This window comes from Crocodylus siamensis, chromosome 1, assembly GCF_052110815.1.
Source record: "Crocodylus siamensis isolate JL-2025a chromosome 1, ASM5211081v1, whole genome shotgun sequence".
Classification (NCBI taxonomy): domain Eukaryota; kingdom Metazoa; phylum Chordata; order Crocodylia; family Crocodylidae; genus Crocodylus; species Crocodylus siamensis.
In genome coordinates this window covers 99,635,244-99,656,344 of record NC_143395.1, presented here as the reverse complement: position 1 = coordinate 99,656,344, position 21,101 = coordinate 99,635,244, and the positions used below count along the sequence as shown (strand labels likewise).

At 42.9% G+C, this 21,101-nt stretch overlaps 1 protein-coding gene across 1 annotated transcript in view; it reads left to right on the top strand.

The window, feature by feature from the left end:
* Positions 1-21,101, top strand: part of TBC1D32 (TBC1 domain family member 32) — a 163,443-nt gene that overhangs the window by 49,755 nt on the left and 92,587 nt on the right. Inside the window, exons 16-21 of the mRNA XM_090038703.1 lie at positions 8,969-9,105; positions 10,706-10,907; positions 15,131-15,213; positions 16,428-16,566; positions 17,520-17,607; positions 20,140-20,258. Coding sequence (XP_089894829.1) covers positions 8,969-9,105; positions 10,706-10,907; positions 15,131-15,213; positions 16,428-16,566; positions 17,520-17,607; positions 20,140-20,258 — 768 coding nt within the window. The remainder of the gene's footprint in view (positions 1-8,968; positions 9,106-10,705; positions 10,908-15,130; positions 15,214-16,427; positions 16,567-17,519; positions 17,608-20,139; positions 20,259-21,101) is intronic.

The window sequence follows — 21,101 nt, the reverse complement described above, 5'->3', positions numbered from 1 at the left end:
GTAGCCACATGCCTTACCCATACTGCGACCTTTAGAAAAGTCTGCTGCTGCTGCTGACATTGCTGCTACTTTAAGAGGACTGGCCAGGGCAGAAAAAAACACGTGGCAGTGGTAGTAGCAGTAGCAGCAGCATAGTGAGGGACTGTTAAACTGTTTAGGAGTTCCTGACATAGTTTGCAGTCCATGTTCAGCCCCCTATGCCCCACAGGCTCTCAGAACATGCATCCCCCCTTGCCTGCAGAACTGCATACCAGCCCCTGCACTCACTCTTGGAACCCTGCACCTTCTAACCCCCTCACCTCTCAGCTTCCTCCTTGGTATCAGAGCCATGTACCTCCCTCATGCTCAGAACTGTGTTCCCCATCTTTTGGAATCTGTGCTCCCTCCCATTCCCTAGCCACCTCTACTCTCCTGTAGGGGTTGCCCAGGGTGTCAATTCTGCTTGTTGTAGCTCTGTTTCATTATATGGATGAAAGGTGAAAAAAAGGTATATTAAGGGTATAAATTCTTCCATATCTTATTTTCACAGCTTTGCAGTTTCTAGGGTCAGAAGGGACCTGAGCAAATCATTGAGTTCGACCCCCTGCCATGGCAGGAAAGAGTACTGGGGTCAAGTGACCCCAGCAAGGTGTACATCTAGCCTTCTCTTAAATACCCCCAGGGTAGGAGCCAGCACCATTTCTCTTGGAAGTTGGTTCCAGATCCTAGCCGCCCTGACGGTGAAGTAGTGCCTCTTGATATCTAGCCTAAATCTACCCTCTGCCAGCTTGTGACCGTTATTCCTGGTCACTCCTGGCGGTGCTCGGGGGAACAGTGACTCCCCCAATACCTGCTGATCCCTCCTGACTAGTTTATAACAGGCCACAAGATCCCCCCTCAGCCTTCTGTCTTGGAGGCTGAACAAGTTCAGGTCCTGTAGCCTCTCCTCATAGGGCCTGCCCTGCTGCCCCCTGATCATGCTAATGGCCCTCCTCTGGACCCTCCGTGTTGTCCACATCCCTCTTGAAGTGCGGTGCCCAGAACTGGACGCAGTACTCCAGCTGCGGACTGACCAGTGCCGCATAGAGGGGGAGGATCACCTCCTTGGACCTGCTTGAGATGCATCTGTGGATGCACGACAAGGTGCGGTTGGCCTTTCTGACTGAATCCCCACACTGCTGGCCCATGTTCATCTTGGAATTGATGACTCCAAGATCCTTTTCTGCCTCTACTGACAAGAAAGGAGTTCCCCAACCTGTAGGTATGGTGCTGGTTGTTCCTCCCCAGGTGCATCACTTGGCACGCGTCCGTGTTGGATCCCATCCTAGTCTCATCCGCCCACCTCTGTAACCTGTCTAGGTCCGATTGCAGCCTATTCCTCCCTTCTAGCGTGCCCATATCCCCCCACATGTCAGCACTCTGTTCAAATTTGCTGATGACACTATTTACCCCCTCGTCCAAGTCAATGATGAAGATGTTGAACAGTGCAGGCCTAAGGACTGAGCCCTGCAGAACCCCACTGCCCACATCCCTCCAGGTCGAAAACGACCCATCCACCACCACTCTCTGGGTGCAGCCCTTCAGCCAGTTGGCGACCCATTTGACTGTGTGGGTGTCGACGCCACAGTCCCCCAGTTTCTCAATGAGAATGACGTGAGAGACAGTGTCGAAGGCCTTCCAAAAGTCCAGGAAGACTATGTCCTCTGCTACCCCTGCATCTAAGGATTTGGTGACCTGGTCGTAGAAGGCCAATCCTGGGAAAGCTAACTGGCCTATACTTTCCCAGGTCCTCCTTCCTCCTCTTTTTGAAGATGGGTACCACACTGGCCCTCTTCCAGTCCTGTGGCACCACACCAGAGCACCATGGCTCCTTGTAAAGCCGTGCCAGGGGTCCCACAATGAGCTCAGCCAATTCAGTACTCTAGGGTGGAGATCGTCCGGACCAGCTGATTTGAATACATCCAGTCCTTCCAGAATTTCCCTAACTAGTTCCTCACTAACCCTTGGCCTAGGTGCGCCTCCCCTGGGGTCTAAGGGGTGCCCAAAGGGGGCGTGACTATTCCAGTCCCTGCTCAGGAAAATGGAGGCAAAGAAATCGTTAAATATGTTGACAACCAAATTTCCTAGCCTGTTCTGCAGAGGCCCCATATTACCCAGAGCCTTCTTTTTGCCCCCTATGTATTTTAAAAAAGGACTTCTTGTTGCCCCTAATCCGGAAAGCTAGTCCCAGTTCCATCTCCACCTTGGCCTGACTGCCCCCCTGCATCCTTGAGCAACCGCAGTATAATCCTACCTGGTGATGACCCCTCCCTTCCTTTGTGTGTGCACATCCCTTTTAGCTAGAAGACATTCCCGTGGGGGCTTGTGTGCTCTCCTGCTCCCTTTGATCCATGTTGGGATTACCTCCCTTTGGGCTTGGAGGATCGTCTCCTTAAGGAGGGACCACTCTTCTTGGACACCTGGCTCCCCTCCCCTTCGGGACCTCAGTGCTTCCTCAACTATTCTCCTTAGCTCATTGACGTCTGCCCTCCTGAAATCTAGGGCTGCTGCCTTGCTGTAGGCCTTTGCCACCTTGCGCTGGATGGTGAATTCCAGCAAGTGAAGATCACTGTTGCCCAGGTGGTTGAGCACCCTCAGCCCCTTCATATCCTGTGGCCAGCACCAGGTCCAACAAGGCATCTCTCCAGTGGGGCTGTGCACCTCCTGGGTTAGATGGAAGTCTTGCATTCTGGCTAGGAACTTACATGAGCGGTCAGACCTGGCTGACTGCTCTTCCCAGAAGATGTCTGGAAAGTTCAGGTCCCCCATGATGACCACATCCTTTGATTTAACTACCTCCATGAGCTGACTTAAGAATTCCTGATCTAGCTCTTCCCCTTGGTTGGGTGGTCTGTAGTAGACCCCCACCATTAATTCTCTTTCCCCTCAACTGCCTTGTATTCCAACCCAGAGCACTTCAGAGTGCCCCCCTCTGATTCTTTTCTAACTGACGAGGATGTGTATTCCTCCTTAATGCAGAGTGCCATGCCCCCACCTTTCCTTCCTGTCCTATTTCTCCTGTACAGCCTATAGCCCTTAATATTCACCGCCTAGTCATGCGTTGGGTCCCACCTTTCAGTGATCCCCACTATGTCCAGGTCAGTGTCAGCTGGCAGGAGAGTAAGTTCCTCTTGCTCGTTTCCCATACCATGAGCATTTGTGTAGAGGCATTTGAGGCCACCTGTAGATGAGTGCACTGGCCCCCTATATTCAGCATTACCCTGGCCCCTGTCACTTACCTGCGTATATGTTTTGCTCATCAGCCTAAGCTGGGCTGTACTTGTGGGTGTTGCTTGGTTTGGCAGTGCAGTGCTTCCTCCGCCCTCATCTTTCCCTTCCCCCAGTGAGCCTAGTTTAAAGCCCGCCAGATTTGATTTAGTAATAGTTGTAAAGAAAAATATTTTGAGGAAAAATATTTATTTTGGTTGCCTGAAATGGTCAATTTTGAACAAATAGTTTATGTATAAAAAATTCACCGAACTTTATCCTGGGTTTGGCTCTAGAGTGACACATGGGTGGAAGCCCGTCGCACCTCCGTGAGCCCAGGATCCCTCAGGGGACCCCAGCAAAGCTGCAGGGCCCATGGTGAGTAGGAGTTAGCACAGCTGCGGGGAGGTAGCTGAGAGGAGCCAAGGCGGGCCATGCCACCTAGCTCCTACTTGGCTCAGCTCCCCAGGGAACCACACAACCGAAGTTTCCTGGTGCGTTAGGGGAAGGGGGCGGCACTTACCTGCCCCCTTCTCCAGTGGGTCATGGATCCCCCAGGTCCCTGAGCAGAGCTGATGGTGGGCCCAATGCAGTTGTGCAGGATTTAAAAGGCCCCGCTAATGGCAGAAGCTGCAGTTTGGGGTTTGGCTCTGGAGTGAGATGCATGGGCAGAAGCCCGTTGTACCCCCATGAACCTAGGAGCCTTCAGGGAACCCCAGCAGAGCTGCGGACCCCAACCTTGACCCCCAGCACAGCCGGAGATAAGTGGGGCCCATGGTTGGTGGGGGTTAGCACAGCTGTGGGGAGGCAGCTGAGAGGAGCCGAGGAGAGTCCTGCCCCCCTGGCTTCTACTTCGCCTAGTCCCCCAGGGAGCCACGACAATAGAGCTCACAAATAGGCTTGCTTCTGGTCCTGGCGTGCAAGTTACCATGGGAGTTTGCACAGGAGGGCACAAGGCTCCAGGCAGTGAGCCTCAAGGCAAGGGTCTGCGCAGTAGTAGCCTAAACTACTATGGATCATGGTGGGAATGATGTGTTGAATGCCAAAGTTCCCCCTGCACCTGGACCCCTCTGCTCTGGCACCACCTGGGTCTCTACCCAAATTGAACCCATGGTTCCATCCTCTACCCATACAAAGCCTGCGGTCCATGACCCCACCCATGGTCCTGACCTCCACTCAGATGGAGACCCTGGCTTCCTGTGGGGGCTGCCTGGCACAGATGCAGACATCTGGGTTTGGGAGCACTGACAACCTCCCCTTGTGGGGTGTGCTCAATGGTGGAGGCCCTGGAGGACCAGATTAGGGACCTCCAGGTAATGGTGCAGAGGCTGTGCACCATTAGCGGTGCATAACTGGAACTGAACTTCTACTTCCAAGCTCTCCACCCGATGACTGGTGATGCCATGGTGGAAATAAAGAGCCGCCAAGAAGTCCAGCCAGGGGTTGCCTGGACAAAGGGTGACCACCCCCTGGAGCTGCACAACCATTTTGAGCCCCTCACATCAGCAGAGCCAGGCGAGCTGCTGTCCTCAACATGTGAGGATGGAGGGCCACCAGCAAATGCATCCAAAAGAAGATACAGAATAATTGTGGTGGGCGATTCCCTCCTGAGGGGGACAGAAAGCCCAATCCGTTGCCCCAACCCTTTAGCCCCTTTACACCAAGGAGCAGTACACCTCCCTACAAACAGGGTTCACTAACTAAGAAGGGTGCCTCGAGGCCCTCTGGGTTAAAATACGGGGAGAGCATGGGGAAGGGGAGTCTATTACAGACCTCCCACCCACAAAGAACTGGATCAAGAATTCAATAGTTAACTGGCTGAGGCTGCACGCTCTTGATGTATGATTGCCATGGGGGACTTCAGTTTGTCCAACATCCTCTGGGAAGAGCACACGGCTAAATCTGACTGGTTGTGTAGCTTTCTCACCTGTGTTGTTGACCTCTACCTACACAGGAGGTCTATGGGCCAACTAGGAGAGAGGCATTGCTGGATCTGGTTCTAGCCAAAGGGGATGATCTGGTGAGCAATCTGAGGATCAAGGGGAAGCTTTGTGACAGCAACCATGAACTGATCACCTTCTTTATTCAATTCAGGGTGGGTCAGTCCCTCAGTAAAATAGAAATTCTCAACTTTGGGAAGGCAGACTTTCAGAAACTCGGGAGACTGGCTAGTCAGGCACTAATAGACCATGGCCCCTTGGGAAGTGGCTTTCACAAGGAATGGGTATTCCTTAGAACTCAATCCTAGAAGTGTAAGGAAAGTCTGTCCCATCCTGCAGGAAATGCAGTCATTGGCCAGGAAAGCCCCTTTTGTTAAGCAGGGAACTATTGGACCTCCTGAAACTTAAAAAGAGAAGCCTACACCAAATTGGAATTGTCACCAAGGAGTACTACTCAACATTTGCCTATGCCTGTAGAAAGCAGTTCTGAAAAGCCTAGACAGAAACCAAACTCAGACTAGCTGTCACAATCAAGGACAACAAAAAGTCCTTCAGATATGTGGGCAATCAGGAAAAGAACAAAGGTAATATTGCTAGATAAAATGGGGCAGCTGACATCTGATGTGCAAGAAAAGGCCAATCACCTAAATGAATACTTTGCATCGGTTTTCCACCCACCCAAGGGGATCACACTGTCAGACAGAATGCAGAACTTCCAGGGAGTGGGAGATGGGCTTATAATTGATGCTGATCAGGTGAGGGAATACCTTGAAAGGCAAGCCATCCACAGGTCTGCAGGCCTGAACGGCATGTACCTGACAGTCTTGAAGGAGCTGGCGGGCATCATAGTATGCCCTATGGCAAAGTTATTTGAGAATTCATAGTGCTTGGGTGAGGTGCTAGAAGACTGGAAAAGAGCCAATGTGGTCCCAATATTCAAAAAAGGAAGGAAAATGCAAGAAACTACAGGCCAATCAGCCTGACATCCATCCCTGGAAAGATCCTGGAGAAAATCATCAAGGGGTCCTTCAGGAACAAGCTAATGGAAGACAACTTTCTGAATGCCAGCCAACGTGGCTTTATCGCTGAAAGGTCTTGACTTACCAATCTCATCACCTTCTATGACCAAGTGACACGTTGCCTCCTTAATTGATGTTATATACCTGGATTTCAAGAAAGCCTTTGATTTAGTCTCCCATGATGTCCTCATAGTTAAGCTGGGGAATTGTGGCCTCAGCCCTCTCATGGTCCAATGGCTGAGGGACTGACTATGGGGTCGGACCCAAAAAGTACTAGTTTATGGGAGCAAATCAGTGGAGTCCCTCAGGGCTCAGGTCTCGGGCTGGTACTCTTCAACATCTTCATTAATGGTCTGGATTCAGGCATCAGATGCAGATTGGTAAAGTTTGTAGATGCACTAAACTATGGGGGAAGGTGGCCACACTAGAAGATAGGCTGGGGGTACAGACTGACCTGGACACCCTTGCAAGGTGGGTGGACCAAAACCTGATGGCATGTAATATAGAGAAGTGCAGGGTGCTCTACCTTGGGAGGAACAGCCAACATCATGCCTATAGACTTGGTAGTGCTATGCTCACTAGCACCGTGACCAAAAGAGACTTGGGGGTTTTGATTGACCACAGACTGAGCATGCATCCAATGCGATGCTGTGGCCGGCAAAGCTAATCAAACTGTGGCATGCATCCATCAATGCATCTCTAGTAAAACCAGATGTCATCCTCCCACTTTACTTAGCTGTGGTGAGGCCGCAACTGGAGTACTGCATCCAGTTTTGGGCTCCCCAGTTCAGAAGGGTCATAGATAAGCTCGAGAGATTGCAGAGGAGAGCCACCTGTATGATCAAAGGTCAAGAGAGCAAACCTTACAAGGAGAGCCTGAGGGACATGGGACTCTTCAGTCTGGAGGAGAAGGCTCAGGGGAGACTTGGTGGCAGCCTGTAAGTACATAAGGGGAGTTCATCAGGATCTGGGAGAACAGTCGTTCACCAGAGCTTCCCAAGGAATAACAAGGTCCAACAGCCACAAACTCCTGGAAGGCTGATTTAGATTGAAAATAAGAAAAACTGTCTTCACAGTCCAGGCTTGGAACACACTCCCCCAAGGGGTGGTGCAAGTACCTACTGGAGTTATTCAAAAGTCATTTGGATGTTTATCTTTCTGGGATCTTTTGATCTCCACAGACATCATACCTATGGCAGCGGGGCTGGACTCAATGGCCTTGCGAGGTCCCTTCTAGCCCCTAATGTCTGTGAAGTCTATGGAATCCTTTACTCTCTTTGGGAAGAGTAAAAGATTGTCAATCCTTGAGACTCTAGTAGCAATTAAAGAATAGGCAGTAGAACAGCTATTTTCCCTATACTCTCTACCAATATATCTAAAATCTTTTGCTGAAGAACTTCTGAAATTTATAAATGTACCTTTTTATCCCATGATTCGCTAGAGATCCACTGCTTTGCAGCAGACTTGATTAATCGACTCTGTCCTGCATGCAAGCTGACGTGCACTGTGCTGCTCTGTGTGCAGTTGTATGAGCAGTGAAATACGTGTCAGCACGCAGAAAATGGCAGTGGTATGCTTTTGAACTAAAGCACGTCTGAGGCATTTTAGTTCAGAAGCGCACCGCCGCCATTTTCTTTGCATTAATGTGCATTTCATTGCTTATACAACTGCATGCGTTGCAGCACCGGGTGCTTTTTGAAGCACCCAGCACTGCAGCACTTGCATGTGTAAAAAAGACTATTAAGTTTAGCTTACATGGAAGTTTTAGGTTTTTTATTTGTTCATTTGGTCGGTTTGGTGGTGGTGGTGGTGGTGGTATTTTTGTTGTTTCCTGCTCTGTAATGATCTCCTTCACTGGAGACTTTGAAAAAAAGAGGCTGAATATCCAGAGCTGACCTGAGCAGGGTGTGGGCCCCAGGGCAAATGAGCTCATGCGGGGCCCTGCCCCGACTCTGATCCCACAGGCCCCGGACCTGAAGAAGCTGCCACCATCATTGGCAGTGTGGGGTGGGGGGGCAGGAGGGGGAGAGGGGTAGGAAGTAGCTGGCTGCAGAGCCACCATTCCACCGAGCTCCACCCAGCTCCATGCTGCTGCTGCTCTGCCCCGCTCAGCGGGGCCCCCCAAAGCATGGGGCCTGGGGTGGTTGCCCTGATTTACCGCCCCCCCCCACCTCTCCCCTTCCCCCCAGGAATGGTCCTGCATATATCTATTTGGTTTAGTTTAGTAATAAAACAAAACATCCTGTATCAGTATAGGGGTCCGACTACATAGTCTGAGCTTCCTTCCTATCCCCTGATTTAAGTATTGATTTAGAAGCCAAGGTAATATTCATTTTAATCCCCTAGTGCAGACACAGTTACACAGTAATAGACATAACTTTTCACAGTTATTTATATTGGCATATTGCATACCACTTAAACATTTTTGTACTGGTATAACTATCCACATTAAGAGAGTGCATCAGTTTTTCGCTATCAGTTTCTAAGTTAATATTAATGCAAAAATTATGCACACAAAAGTCTATATGGGAAGGTAGTCCATTCAATGTGTCCATCTGGTCCTTGGACTTTCCTAACATTATCATTATATATGGTAATTGGTGCAATTTTTAATAAGGATTTTTATATGATGGGATTTGAAGAGGCACTTATTTTGTTTAGGCCATTGAACATCCATCATAAAGGTGACCTTTAATTACTTTGTATGTGGGCAGTTTTCAATAAAAAAGACATGTAAAAATCTAGAAAAAAATCAGTGTAACATACTTTAAAACTTTTTTTTAGATCAAACAGATGTATATAAGTTGCCCTGAGACCACATTAATGCATATAGCTGACATTTTAGCAAGGATTGCAAATGTAGAAGATGGTCTTTCTTTTCTTCTTTATGGAGGAAAAACAAATTCTACCAAACAGGATAGGTAAGAAATTACTTTAATTAATTATATTACACTTATAAAACATGGGTTATGTTATCCAACTGTTCCTATATTTTATGTAGTGCCTAATGTTTTGTTTTTGCATTGAGTAACCTACTGTTAAAATTTTTGCTTTTTAATTTGTGTGATGTAGCATTTCAACCAGCATGAAAAGATAAAGTTTTGTGGATCAACATAATGCTTGTGACAGTTAAGTAGTGTAAGAATAGAGCCACTTATACTATAATTAGGAATGGTGCGCATTTTAAATATATCTGTGCCAATAGAGTTGTGCTACTGTACTTTGTACTTGATGATATATAATATATTCTCTTGTACAAACTTGAGGTTTTCATAAGAAGAGGTCATTCTGCATGCCAAATAGTACACTAAATACTGATACCATAGGCTGAATTATATCTGCCTTTGAGTTAACTGTATGATGGGGAATGGTCATACTCATCTACCCATTTGCATCAGACTGCTTTACATATTTTCACCTGATATTGTTTACTTGCATAGTATAACTATAAACAAGGAGAGTCATATAAACATAGTTTAAGTTTACTATCCTTTCTGAAGGCTGTTTTATGTGATTAAATGTTTAATCTGCAAAACAGTTAGATTTGATCAGCCTTGATGGTATGTATATTGATTGGAGATTGAGAATATTCAGGTGGTTACACCCGACCCCACGGAAGGTACATTGCCTGAATGACAGTCCCTTCCTGGAGGTCTTGGTAGGTGAGCACAGACACTGTACTGTGTTACAGTGGAGGCCAAAGGTCCTGTTGATGCATTTGCTGTAACAGAAAATAATTTGAAAAAAACAAACTAACTTGTTTTGCATGGAAAATGAATTTTCATGTCAAGTTTTGAGATACAGCTTTGTGTTGGTTATCTCCTTGTGAAGGGGTGCCCCTTGTGTTGGGCATGAAGAAATTAAATCTTGATACTGTATCCAAAAGTGGAAACTGGTCCTTCAAAATAGCGAAATTGCCGGTTCATAAGATAGTAGCTGATATGTAAGGCTTGGTTAGGATGTTTCGTGGAACTGTCAAGCAGGCCTCCTGAGTGGAGGCCCATAGGTATAGATAGATAGCAGATGTTTCTGAACAAAAAATATTTCTGACAAGAAATAACTGCACTCTAGTCTCCTTCCAGTGTATAAAACTTCAGAACCAGACCTCAACTAAGGAAAACGAAGAGGAATTTTTGTCTGGGTTATATGTAGAAGTACAGATGCCAACATTAAAAATGTGTTTCTTCTTGTTTTTCCCAAATGGATTTTTAGTTGCAGAAAGCTGCCTTGTGCTTTATAGGCCTTTAAACTGGGTAAAAGGTAACTGGTTCATTTACTTCAGTTTGGACCTATAGTCAAAGGAAAATGTCCGATTGACTGTTTTATTTCCTGTGGCTGAATATGAATTTTTTTCCTCATTCTAAGGGCTCAGTTTAAAGGGACATGACCTCAATGTAGCCAGAGGTCTGTTTTACATTCTCACTGCAGAAGTTTAATGGGATAAGCAAAATGAGGAACTTCGAGCATTACCATTACGAGTGATTACAGAACAGCACTTCCAATATATTGTTTTATTTCTAGCCTTGCAGCAGCTCATACGATTATTCAGTTTACAAAGGAACTTCTTGATGACAACATTTCTCTCTTTTCTGGATCTGACCTGTTACCGGTCCTTAAAGGAGCTTTCATTTTTGTATGCCGTCGGATATATAATACCTGCGAAGGTCTACAAGTACTGATTCCTTATGGTTTGCATGAATCCATTGCTGAGGCTTGGAAAAAGGTAATCTTATTGCATACATAAGTACATTTGTAAAACAAAACACACAAAATTTTACTGTCTAAATGTTTCACTCTTTGGAGTAAATTGTTTAAGTTCTGATGTAGTTATATAAGTATGAATTGACAAGGCACTTCATTAGAGTGATTATATTGCTGTTGTAAATGCAGTTTTCACTGAATTGTCTTTGCAACTACTTCTGAACCTCCTGCAGCTTAGAATTTCCATGCTGTATGTTTAAATTAAGCTATTTATACCACCTCTTAAGTCATTAGAGCAGTCCTGTTATTCACAGGTTATTTCTTTCTGACCACAGTGAAGGAGCTCTCTTAGCACTGCGGTCTGCCAATGGTCAGTATTCAGTAAATGTCAACCAAAACACTTTCTTTTACCAAATGTTATGCTTTTGTAGTCTCTGCTATTGTTTGCTGCTTCTGTTATTTCCAACAAAAAGCCATAATGTATTAGGTATTTTTAGAAAAGGGATTTTATAGGTTTCTGACAAACAACTGGAAAAAAAACCACTTAAAAATTTGGAATTGTTAGGTTGGGCACCACTGAAATGTTAGATATTAGGGCACTTGTACACATGAGGATCATCACAATGTACATGTGACAAAAATTTCCTTTGTGTGGCTTAAATGAAACCATATCTGCCTGGTATTGAGGGTTTCAAATGAGTTTACAATGTTGCAAATTAAACCGAATCCTCATGTAGCTTAGTTTGCAACATTGTTACTTGTAATGTTGCAGCACTTAATCTGACAGCTTGCCCCTGGTTCCTCTGATAAAAAGGATCGGGTCTCTCGCCACTTCTCCCTTCAGCAGATGTCTGGCAGCCACAGGCACCTGCTGAAGGAAGAAGTGGTGAGGCGCCCAATTTATTAGGTGAAGCCCCAGCTTGGAGGCAGCACTCAGCTGGATCCAACGTTACCCTGAGCCTGCTGGGGCTTCCAGAACCCCATGCACTGTCCTCACCAACTTCGTGGCACCTGGGACCACCTGCAAATGGCTTGGCTTGCCTCCGGGGAGGCAGCAGGTTGGTAGTTGAGTGTGCTCACAGCTGGAGAAGGCAGGAGGGATTGTGCACAGGGTGCTGGGTGCCTGGATGGGCTCAGGGAAGTTCAGGCTTGGTGGGCTTCCAGCACTCTGTGCACTGTCCCTACTGCCTGCTCTGGCCACCAGCACAGCAAGCTGCCCTTCTTTCACCTCCCCGCTCTGCCCCAAGGGCAAGTCGGCCTGTTCCTGGGCGGTCCCAGGCGGCAGGAAGGCAGTGGGGACAGTGCACAGGGCGCTGCTCCGTGGATGTGCTTGGGGAAGTCGGATCTGGCCAGGTGCTGCTTCCAAGCTGAGGCAGCACTGGGCCTGCTAGCAGCTCACCCAGGCAGCCCTGGGGGCTCTTCCACCACAGAGGGAAGGACCAGGGCCCCCTGCAGCTTGGGCTGCTTGGCCCATCAGGCGTACGCTCTCCAGCTGCGGGCAGGCTCTGCCAGGGAAGAAAAAAAGGATTGGGCTTCTTGCCATAATGGTGATGGAAGCCCCAAAATTAAAATTCAGTTAAAAACCCACCATTCCAATTTAGGAGGCATAGACTGAAAGCCTGAGGACTAAACCCCCATCACATGTACAAACACCCTTACAGTGTTTGCAGGCAGGAAAGCTCTCTTGTACCTTAGGAAGCCTGCCAAGAGACCGCTATTTTTGCAACCTCAGGAGTTATGAAGCTTTTATCTTACAAGAAACTGAGTGAATAAATCATGCGGTCCGCTACCTACAGTTTTTATGATCAGGTGAGCTGATCATACATATTGGTTGCCATGGTCCTCTTTATTTTTCAATAGATAAAAATAAAAAATCATGCTGTTCCTATTGGTCCATTTGGCTAGCATAGTTAAAGCATGGTTTCTGTAGACAATGACAGAACGGAGTTAACATCATGGCTGTCTGCTTTTGATTTCACAGCCCTATAGCCATTACTTACAGGCCCGAGAAGCATATTTTGTATCCAGAAGCTTGTCTGATATTCCTCCCAACTCGATACATAGTCTAGTAAAAGATATTTTCTCTAAAACTTTTTCTTCTCTCTTCCTTTAAGTTACTATTTTGGAATTAAACAAAAGTAATTGTTTGATTCAGTATTTACTTAGGCTGGCTGTATCTAGTTCTTTACCAGACCTGAGGGTAGGTACTTTGCACCCAAAACCTTATCTAACATCTCTCCCAACTATATAATAGGTCCAATTTTACCAAAAAATCCATCCAATATTACCAAAAAATCCTTGTTTCTCATGCATCAACTTATAGCTGGTTCAATGGGCAGTGGCCTTTAATATAACTTAATTGTCTACCATTGTTCCCCATAACAGAAACCTGATAACTGAATAACTGAAAGCTGGTTTCAGACTTTCCTAAAAATATTTGCTTTCAGAGACCAAACCAGTCCTGTAAAAATGAGACTGAAAATGGGGCAGTTAGAAAGGGGGAAAAAGGTACTGTTTCTTCTATATTAAATATGTGTGTGTAATTATATAAATTAGTAGTAATTCAGAGTAATATAAACAATCGCAAATGCAAATTTAACCAACAATTTATAGATATATAACAGATGCTATGAATCCCAGTGTTATTTGGATGTTTCTCACTCTTTTTATTCATAAATACAAGACTGCAAGACAAAGATCAATTATTATTTAAATTAAAATAATATATGTAATTGCCTAGAATCCCAAATTAATCATGATAAACTAGAATTTTAATTGAATAAACCTGATCTGAAACCTAGGGCTCTGTTGTTTTGACAACTCAATATTACAGTTCCATGAAAGTAAGGGAGTTAGTTTATGTCTATGGTGTTGTCATTTTTATGTAACTCAGTAGATTTCCTATCTATGCACTTTATAATGAGAATGCTATTCAGTCTACCTGAACTAACCTGTTACTTCATTTAATTTTTAGAGATATGGAACTCACAAGCTTTTGATGGGCATTTCCAATTACCTGTTCTGATTAAGTGCTATAGTTAGGCATATCTACACACCTCTATGCACATTAAAATCTCTTGTCATTGTACAGAAGATCATTTAAACAAAAATATCAAATATGTCATATAAGAACAATACTGAAAATGAAAAAACCCATCAAATATGGAACTGGCAATGTATTATTTCTCTAAGTTGCATTGGAGATCACATTAAGATTGTACAGTGACTCTGTTCTGTATTCAACTTATTAATGATGAACAAACTAGTAAGGCACACCAAATTTTCAGCTCTTTCAGCTTGAATTTTAGATTGATTTAAACCACAAACACTTGTAAAGAGCTTTAAGATTTCCAGACTTTGCTGGGATACCAACATGTGTGAGCCTGTGATAGATCCCTACTCATGTAGAAATTGCTGGTTTTAATGGATAACTAGTGATATTTTCTAAGATAATTTGAATACTGGAAGCAATATTATACAGTCTATTTTTCACATAGATACTGGTAGAATTCTAGGATGCTGTCATGAGAGAAATGTTAAAAGGAGACTTGACAGCTCAGAACAATATACTTCACAGCCCTATTATAGATGTATTTGATGATCATGTGAATGTGGAATAATATAATTTTATTATGCTCACTAAAATTATACATTTACAATTATACAATGTGTAATGTTCACTTTCTTTTGACCAAGATGTGAAATGTCCCCCAAATGCTAAAAAAAACCCTAAAAACCTTAAATAATTAATATTGACTAAAATGTTAGTTTCTTAAATAATTGGTTTCAATATCTTTTGACATTAATATCCCCATGAAGTCCATTAAGACCATTTTTTTCCTCTTGCTGAAAGTTGATGAGATTATTTAAAATATTAAGTAAAGTTGATTCAGAAGACTCACAATACCTCGGGCCAGATCAACTAAATATCAAATATGTAATAATGATTCCAGCATCTTTTAGTATCTCTGCCACGCTGATAGACTAAATCATTGTGGGTTTTTTTTTTGGGGGGGGGGGCCATGAAATTTTGTACTATGGGGACTCTTTTAAACACGAAACAAAGCAAGACTACAAACATCTTGTATTTTTCTTTTAAGCAAAATTTTTTTAAACAAGGAATATAGTAATCTTTTCTACACCAGTTTAAAGAAATAGTCACTTTTTTCCTTTTTAGTGAAAAACTACTACTATGTGCTGTTGTTTAAAATGTTGTGAATATTAACTATATTATTTATTTTATAGACAAGTTTGCTTGCAGAAAGAATTCCAACTCCTGTAGCTAGTGCAGATTCCCTTTCCTCGGTAAATCAAGAATCTCAGAATATGTAAGTACTGCTACTTTGGTACATTTGCCCATAGTTTTGGGTACAATACTAAACTTTTTCATAGCTTAAATGTGTTGACCTATTTTCTTAGGTGCTTACAAATGTTTGCTGCACCTGATCTGTGATCATGCAGCTTACTTTAAGGTGCATGATTTTAGGTCAGAAATGGCATGTACCAGCATGTTCACTAGTGCTGAGAGCCCTGCTGGGAACCTAGTGTAAGTAACTTGGAGTGAGGAGAAGAGCAGGCAGGATTGGGTTAGGCTATTGGACATGTGTGGGGTTCGGTGGGATGGGAGTTTGGCGACACATCTGTAGGGGGTTTGTTGGGTCTGTGGGTGGGTTGGGGGGAGTTGAGGGGCCAAAAATAGCATGGTCAGGGTAGGGAGTAGAAAGAATGCTTGGGCTCGGGCTGAGCAGCTAGACTTTCCCTGACCTGGGTCTGAGCTCTGAATGTGTGCAGATGTTTGGTAGATTGAACTAACCTGTTTCTGATCTAAGTTATTCACCTACTCAGGTGAACTAACTTAGATCAGGCCTGCCATTTTTGGTCTAGTTTAAACCCTGCTGAGCAACTGCACAGATTAGCATTTAGATCGTCCTAACTCTAGTTAGGTTGATCCTATTGTAATATATTCATGTACTCTTAGGCTTTTGCCAGGGGTAGGGTTGGTAGCTATAAGAAATCACAGTTCTTGAACTGAGGTTTTCCAATTTTGCTGTCCCTATTAAAGGGCTTTAAAGATATTTAGAGTGCTTCCTGACACCTATAGTTATGTAAAATTGGCTCACAGTTTGCTGTCTTTTGTGGAGAAAACTTTGTCTGAGGAAAATATAATTCATTAGTAGTAAAACAAAATAGTTAATGCAGTATTTTGCTATAGCTTTGATGTATTATTAGTTAAAAGCACTGTTTGTCTGAATGCTGTTTACACTTCCAAAATATCATGTAGCAAGATTGTCAGTGTATTGGCTGAAAACCAGTATTCTTCTTGAGAGAAAGGCATATCTCCTTTGATGTCAAGAGCTTCAATTTTCCAATAGATGTTATTGGTCTCTTGACTCTAGTGGGCACATTTTTATCTTGGAATATGATGTAATAAATAATTTTGGGGGAACAAAGGTCCAGGGCAAAAAATGTATGTTATTGGTAAACTATAGTTTTCCCCCCTGATTTTCCACTGCATTAACAATCTTTTTGCTAATCTTTTCAGTATGGTATGGGAAGAAACTTTGTTAGATGATTTGCTAAACTTTGCATCTACTCCAAAAGGACTACTTCTGCTTCAGAAGACAGGCACCATCAATGAATGTGCAAGCTTTATGTTCAGCAGATTGTCAAAAAAATTCCAGGTAGGCAGAGCAGTCTCTCATACAATCACTCATTTTTAGAAGGTAGAGATAATTAGAAGGCAAAGCCATAAACTGCTGCTTATCAGTTAACTTCTGGAGGAGTCAGTTTAAAATACAATTCAACATTCATTATATTTACTACAAGGTTTTATTTCTTTTGCTTGTCTGAAATATGTCAGCAATAATGCCAAATATTATCATTTTTAATATTCAGTCTCAAATGGAAAACAAAAGGATATTCTGTCCCCCCACCTTGAGTTTGTCTTTGGGATTGGATCTTTAACCTGGTCAATGCTCTGGGATGACATCATTCATATATTTGTACAGTTAAAAAAATTAACATATCGTAAGTCATATTGCATTCTGCTAGGCCATGTACAGACATTTAATTTCTCCTGGAAGAGTCACTTTTTTACATAGCATGTAGTTAACTTGTGGAATTCATTGGCCCAGGAGGTGGTAGAAACAGATAACATAGTCAGGTTCAAAAAGGGATGAGACAAATGGTTGATAGACTGATTAATAGCTGTTGAACAGAATAGTTGGAGTTGTTACCTCTGACATGTCTAAACCAGTTACGATAGATGCTAGGACAAGTAATAAATAGCTAGATCATTCTAGATCTATCTAGTTCAGTGCTCTCCCTCTAAATCATCTGCCACTGTTGGAAACAGGATACTGAGCTAGACGGACCATTAGTCAGTCCCAGGATGGCACTTTTTGTGTTCTTATGTTTGAATAAATTCCTTATTTGCTAAACATGCTTGTGTTGTGGTCTTACCTTGCAAGGTTTAAAAGGGAGTGCTATTGAAATATTAATATCTAACAAAGCATTTACTTACAGATTTTAAAATACTATAGAAAAATAAAAATATGTAAAATGATTTTGAGAGCATGGATATTTTGATTATGGCCTCTAGATTTGTTTTATCTATTATATTTCTTACTAATAGGTGAATGGATGTGAACAATTTGGTTATGGAGTGATGGTTACACAAATGGCAGCAACATCTTCAGGTGCGATAGCTCTGGAGAGCTCAGGTAACTGAATTATCCGTAGTTACACGTTGCCTTATCATGAATTAAATATGTTGAAAGGTTAAGTCAGGTATGACTAGAATCAAAATGCAGCCAACAAGAAAATGAAGCGGAGGAGCTCCTTCACTGATTCTTCCAGCAACACTTTCAAGCATACCAGAGGGTCTTGTGAGTGGCCATGGGAAGATGCCTTAGGAATGGCTTTACCACCAGGTTTCTGGGTTATGTGTGTGTGAGGAGGTGTGGATGGATATGATGCTTGCCAGAGAGCATCCCTCTGGGGACACACATTGATGACACAGTGTACATACACTGTCACAGAAGGCAGGCAAACTCCTCTAATCAAGGAAGCTGAAATGACCTCCACCAATTATTTATAGACAACTTTCTATGAAACACAAGTTTTTTTCAATCTTGTTTTGTTTAACTCTACCAGCTACTATTCCTACAGCCCAATTTTTCTCACTAATTCCTCTGATAAATCCATATACCAGTTAAATTTGCCAAGTGACAGAATTCAGTCTTGGGTACACTGTATGACAGAAACCTTGGGGTAGATGAATATTGTCCAAAACTAACATCTGGAGTTTCTAAGGAACTGGAGATTTACTCTAAGTAAATCCATCTATCTTGGATCTGCGGCCAAACCACATTTTATGATTATTTGTGTAAAAAGTAACTGAAGTTTTAAATAAGCAGCCTAGATGTTTAGCTATACCAGAATGCATTTGTTCAAGTCTCAATAAGGTCCTAAGTATTGCTTAGCACTTATAGTAGCACATGTACAGAAGTTGTATATTTTTCTTTCCCCTTTATTTTCATTTGAAGATATACATTGATACAGATGATGAGATAGAGTGCACCCTCAGCTAGTTTGTGAAGGACATCAAGCTGGGCTGGAGTAGTAGGTACATCAGAGGGTAGGTCTAGGATTCAAAGAAACCTAGACAAATTGGAGGATTGGACCAAAAGTAATCTCATGAAGTTCAGTAAAGGCAAGTGCAAAGTCCTGCACTTAGGACAAGACAATCTCATGCTCTGGTACACACTGGGGACTGACTGGCTAAGCAGCAGCTCTGCAGAGAAAGAACTGGGGGTCACAGTGAACAATAAGCTGAATATGAGCCAACAGTGTGCACTTGTTGTGAAAAGTTTAACAGAATACTGAGCTGCATTATTAGGAGTCATACCAGCAGACCAAGGGAAGTGATTATTCCCCTCTATTTGGTAAGGTGAGGCCACATTTGGAGTACTGTGTCCAGTCTTGCTGACCACACCCCCCCCACACACACTAGAAAGAATGTGGACAAATTGAAGAGAGAGTCCAGTGAAGGGAAACAAGAATGGTTTGAGGGATGGTGCACATGACTTATAAGGAGAGGCTGAAGGGACTGGGCTTATTTAGTCTGAAAAAGAGAAGACTGGGGGTGGGGGAGAGAGGGTTAATTGCAGCCTTCAGCTAGTTGAAAGGTGGTTCCAAAAAAGAGAGCTCTACCAGGGGTTCTCAAACAATGGCACGTCTATGCCTGGTGGTTTGCAAGACGTCTCTGGGGGTATGCAAGAGAAATTGTGTAATGGTGGATTTAATTTTCATTACAATAATACTTGTCATTTAAGGGGTTAAAATATAAAATATATGCTTGTAGGGGTATGTGGGCAGCTGGTAAATCTGGAAGGGGGTATGCAATAAAAAAAAAGTTTGGGAACCTCTGAGCTAGACTGTTTGGAGTGGTGGTAGATGACAGAACAAAGAACAATGATCTCAAGTTGCAGCAAGGGAAGTTTAGGTTAGATATTAGAAAAACACTTTCTGACTCAGAGGATGGTAAAGCCCTGTAATAGGCTACCAAGAGAACTTGTGGAATTTCCGTCCTTAGAGGTTTTTAAGATGTGGGTAGACAAAGCCTTGGCTGGGATGATAACGTTTCGGACTGATCTTGCTTTGAACAGGGGGTTGGACTAGATGACCTTGTAAGGTTCCTTCCAACCCTAATTTTCTATGATTCTATAATGTCATCATACTAAAATTGGCTAAGCACATGATTTTTATTATAAAATGGCACTGATACTGTTTCACTATACAAATCAGTGAGCTATGTACTGACAAGATATCCTACATCCTTGTTTTTATTGTATAGCTATATACAAGTGTATATTATATTGTGTAGCGTAGTGGTTCCCCAAATTGTGATCTATGAGCACCACATGGACACTGCTAGATTTTTCTAATCTTCAGCAAAATGATCTATGAAAAGAACCCAAGAATACTTCAAGAAGTAATTTGTAGTGATACTACTTTTCCTTATGAGCGACTTCTGTAGTAGTCACAGTGATAGTCTCTGATTTATGGGAAGCTGGGTGGATCATAAGATCATTATTATTAAAAAATAGTGTTCCCCAAAGCCTTCTCTTTCTCAAGATTTCATCCATATAAATAACTTTGAGAATTCTCAGTGTATTGAACTTAAAAAAATATATATATATTTTAATGATGCTTTTAGCATTTTTATGACTAAATCAAATATTCAATTTTAGGATATATAAAAGCACTTTTAACAGAATTGTGGGCTGTTCTGGAATGTGGAAGAGATGATGTTAGGGTAACTCATCCAAAATCTACTCCTGTAGATCCCATTGACCGGAGCTGTCAGAAGGTAAGAAATTATCCAGGTTTCTACAGTTTGGTGTTACTGCACATACATAAACAGATGCTGTTATGAAGGCCCTTTATGCATTGCATCCCATGTCAAATATAATTTTAGCTTAAGTTTTCATCAGCATTTTTCCACTTTAGGTATATATGGTAAAATGGTTATAGTATAATATTTAAATAATAACTGAATGACACAGAGCCCTATGTAGTCATGAGGGTCAGTGCTGCAAGGATTTATTCAAATTATATCATAGTGATATACAGGATTATCTTGAAAAAAATGAAGGTCTTAAGTATTATGACAAATTAGGATATACAGGTGTTGCATTAGAATAACATCTGCACATAGTTGGCCAAAATAGATGTAGACATAAATTGACTAAAGGTTTTGTATGGGATTAAATTAATTTGATACCAGATTCATAGGTAGCTTGATTCACATGAGTTTCATTTGCTCTTTTTCTGATAGCGGTAAGTTTGTCTGAGAATCTCAGGGACAGCTACATGTACAGGTATATATGATCCGTAACATTTACAAGTACAAGACAAGTTGTGTAACATTTGAACAAATTCTAAAGTTCACTCCGTGGAAGAATTCCTGGGTTTCACTGACTTTTATATGCTTCTAAATAGTCCTAAAGTCAGCACGGTCCTTATACTACACTGGCAATACTGTCCATTTAGTATCTGCATAGATTTGCCTGCCAGTGGCTCTTAATAGTGATCCATACGTGTTTGATTGGTAGTTTTAGCTGTTTCATTTCACTTAGTAGAGCAGGGTACCTTTGTTAGGGTAAGGCCGATACGTAACCATAAGAAACTGATATTGTTATAATGTAGTGTT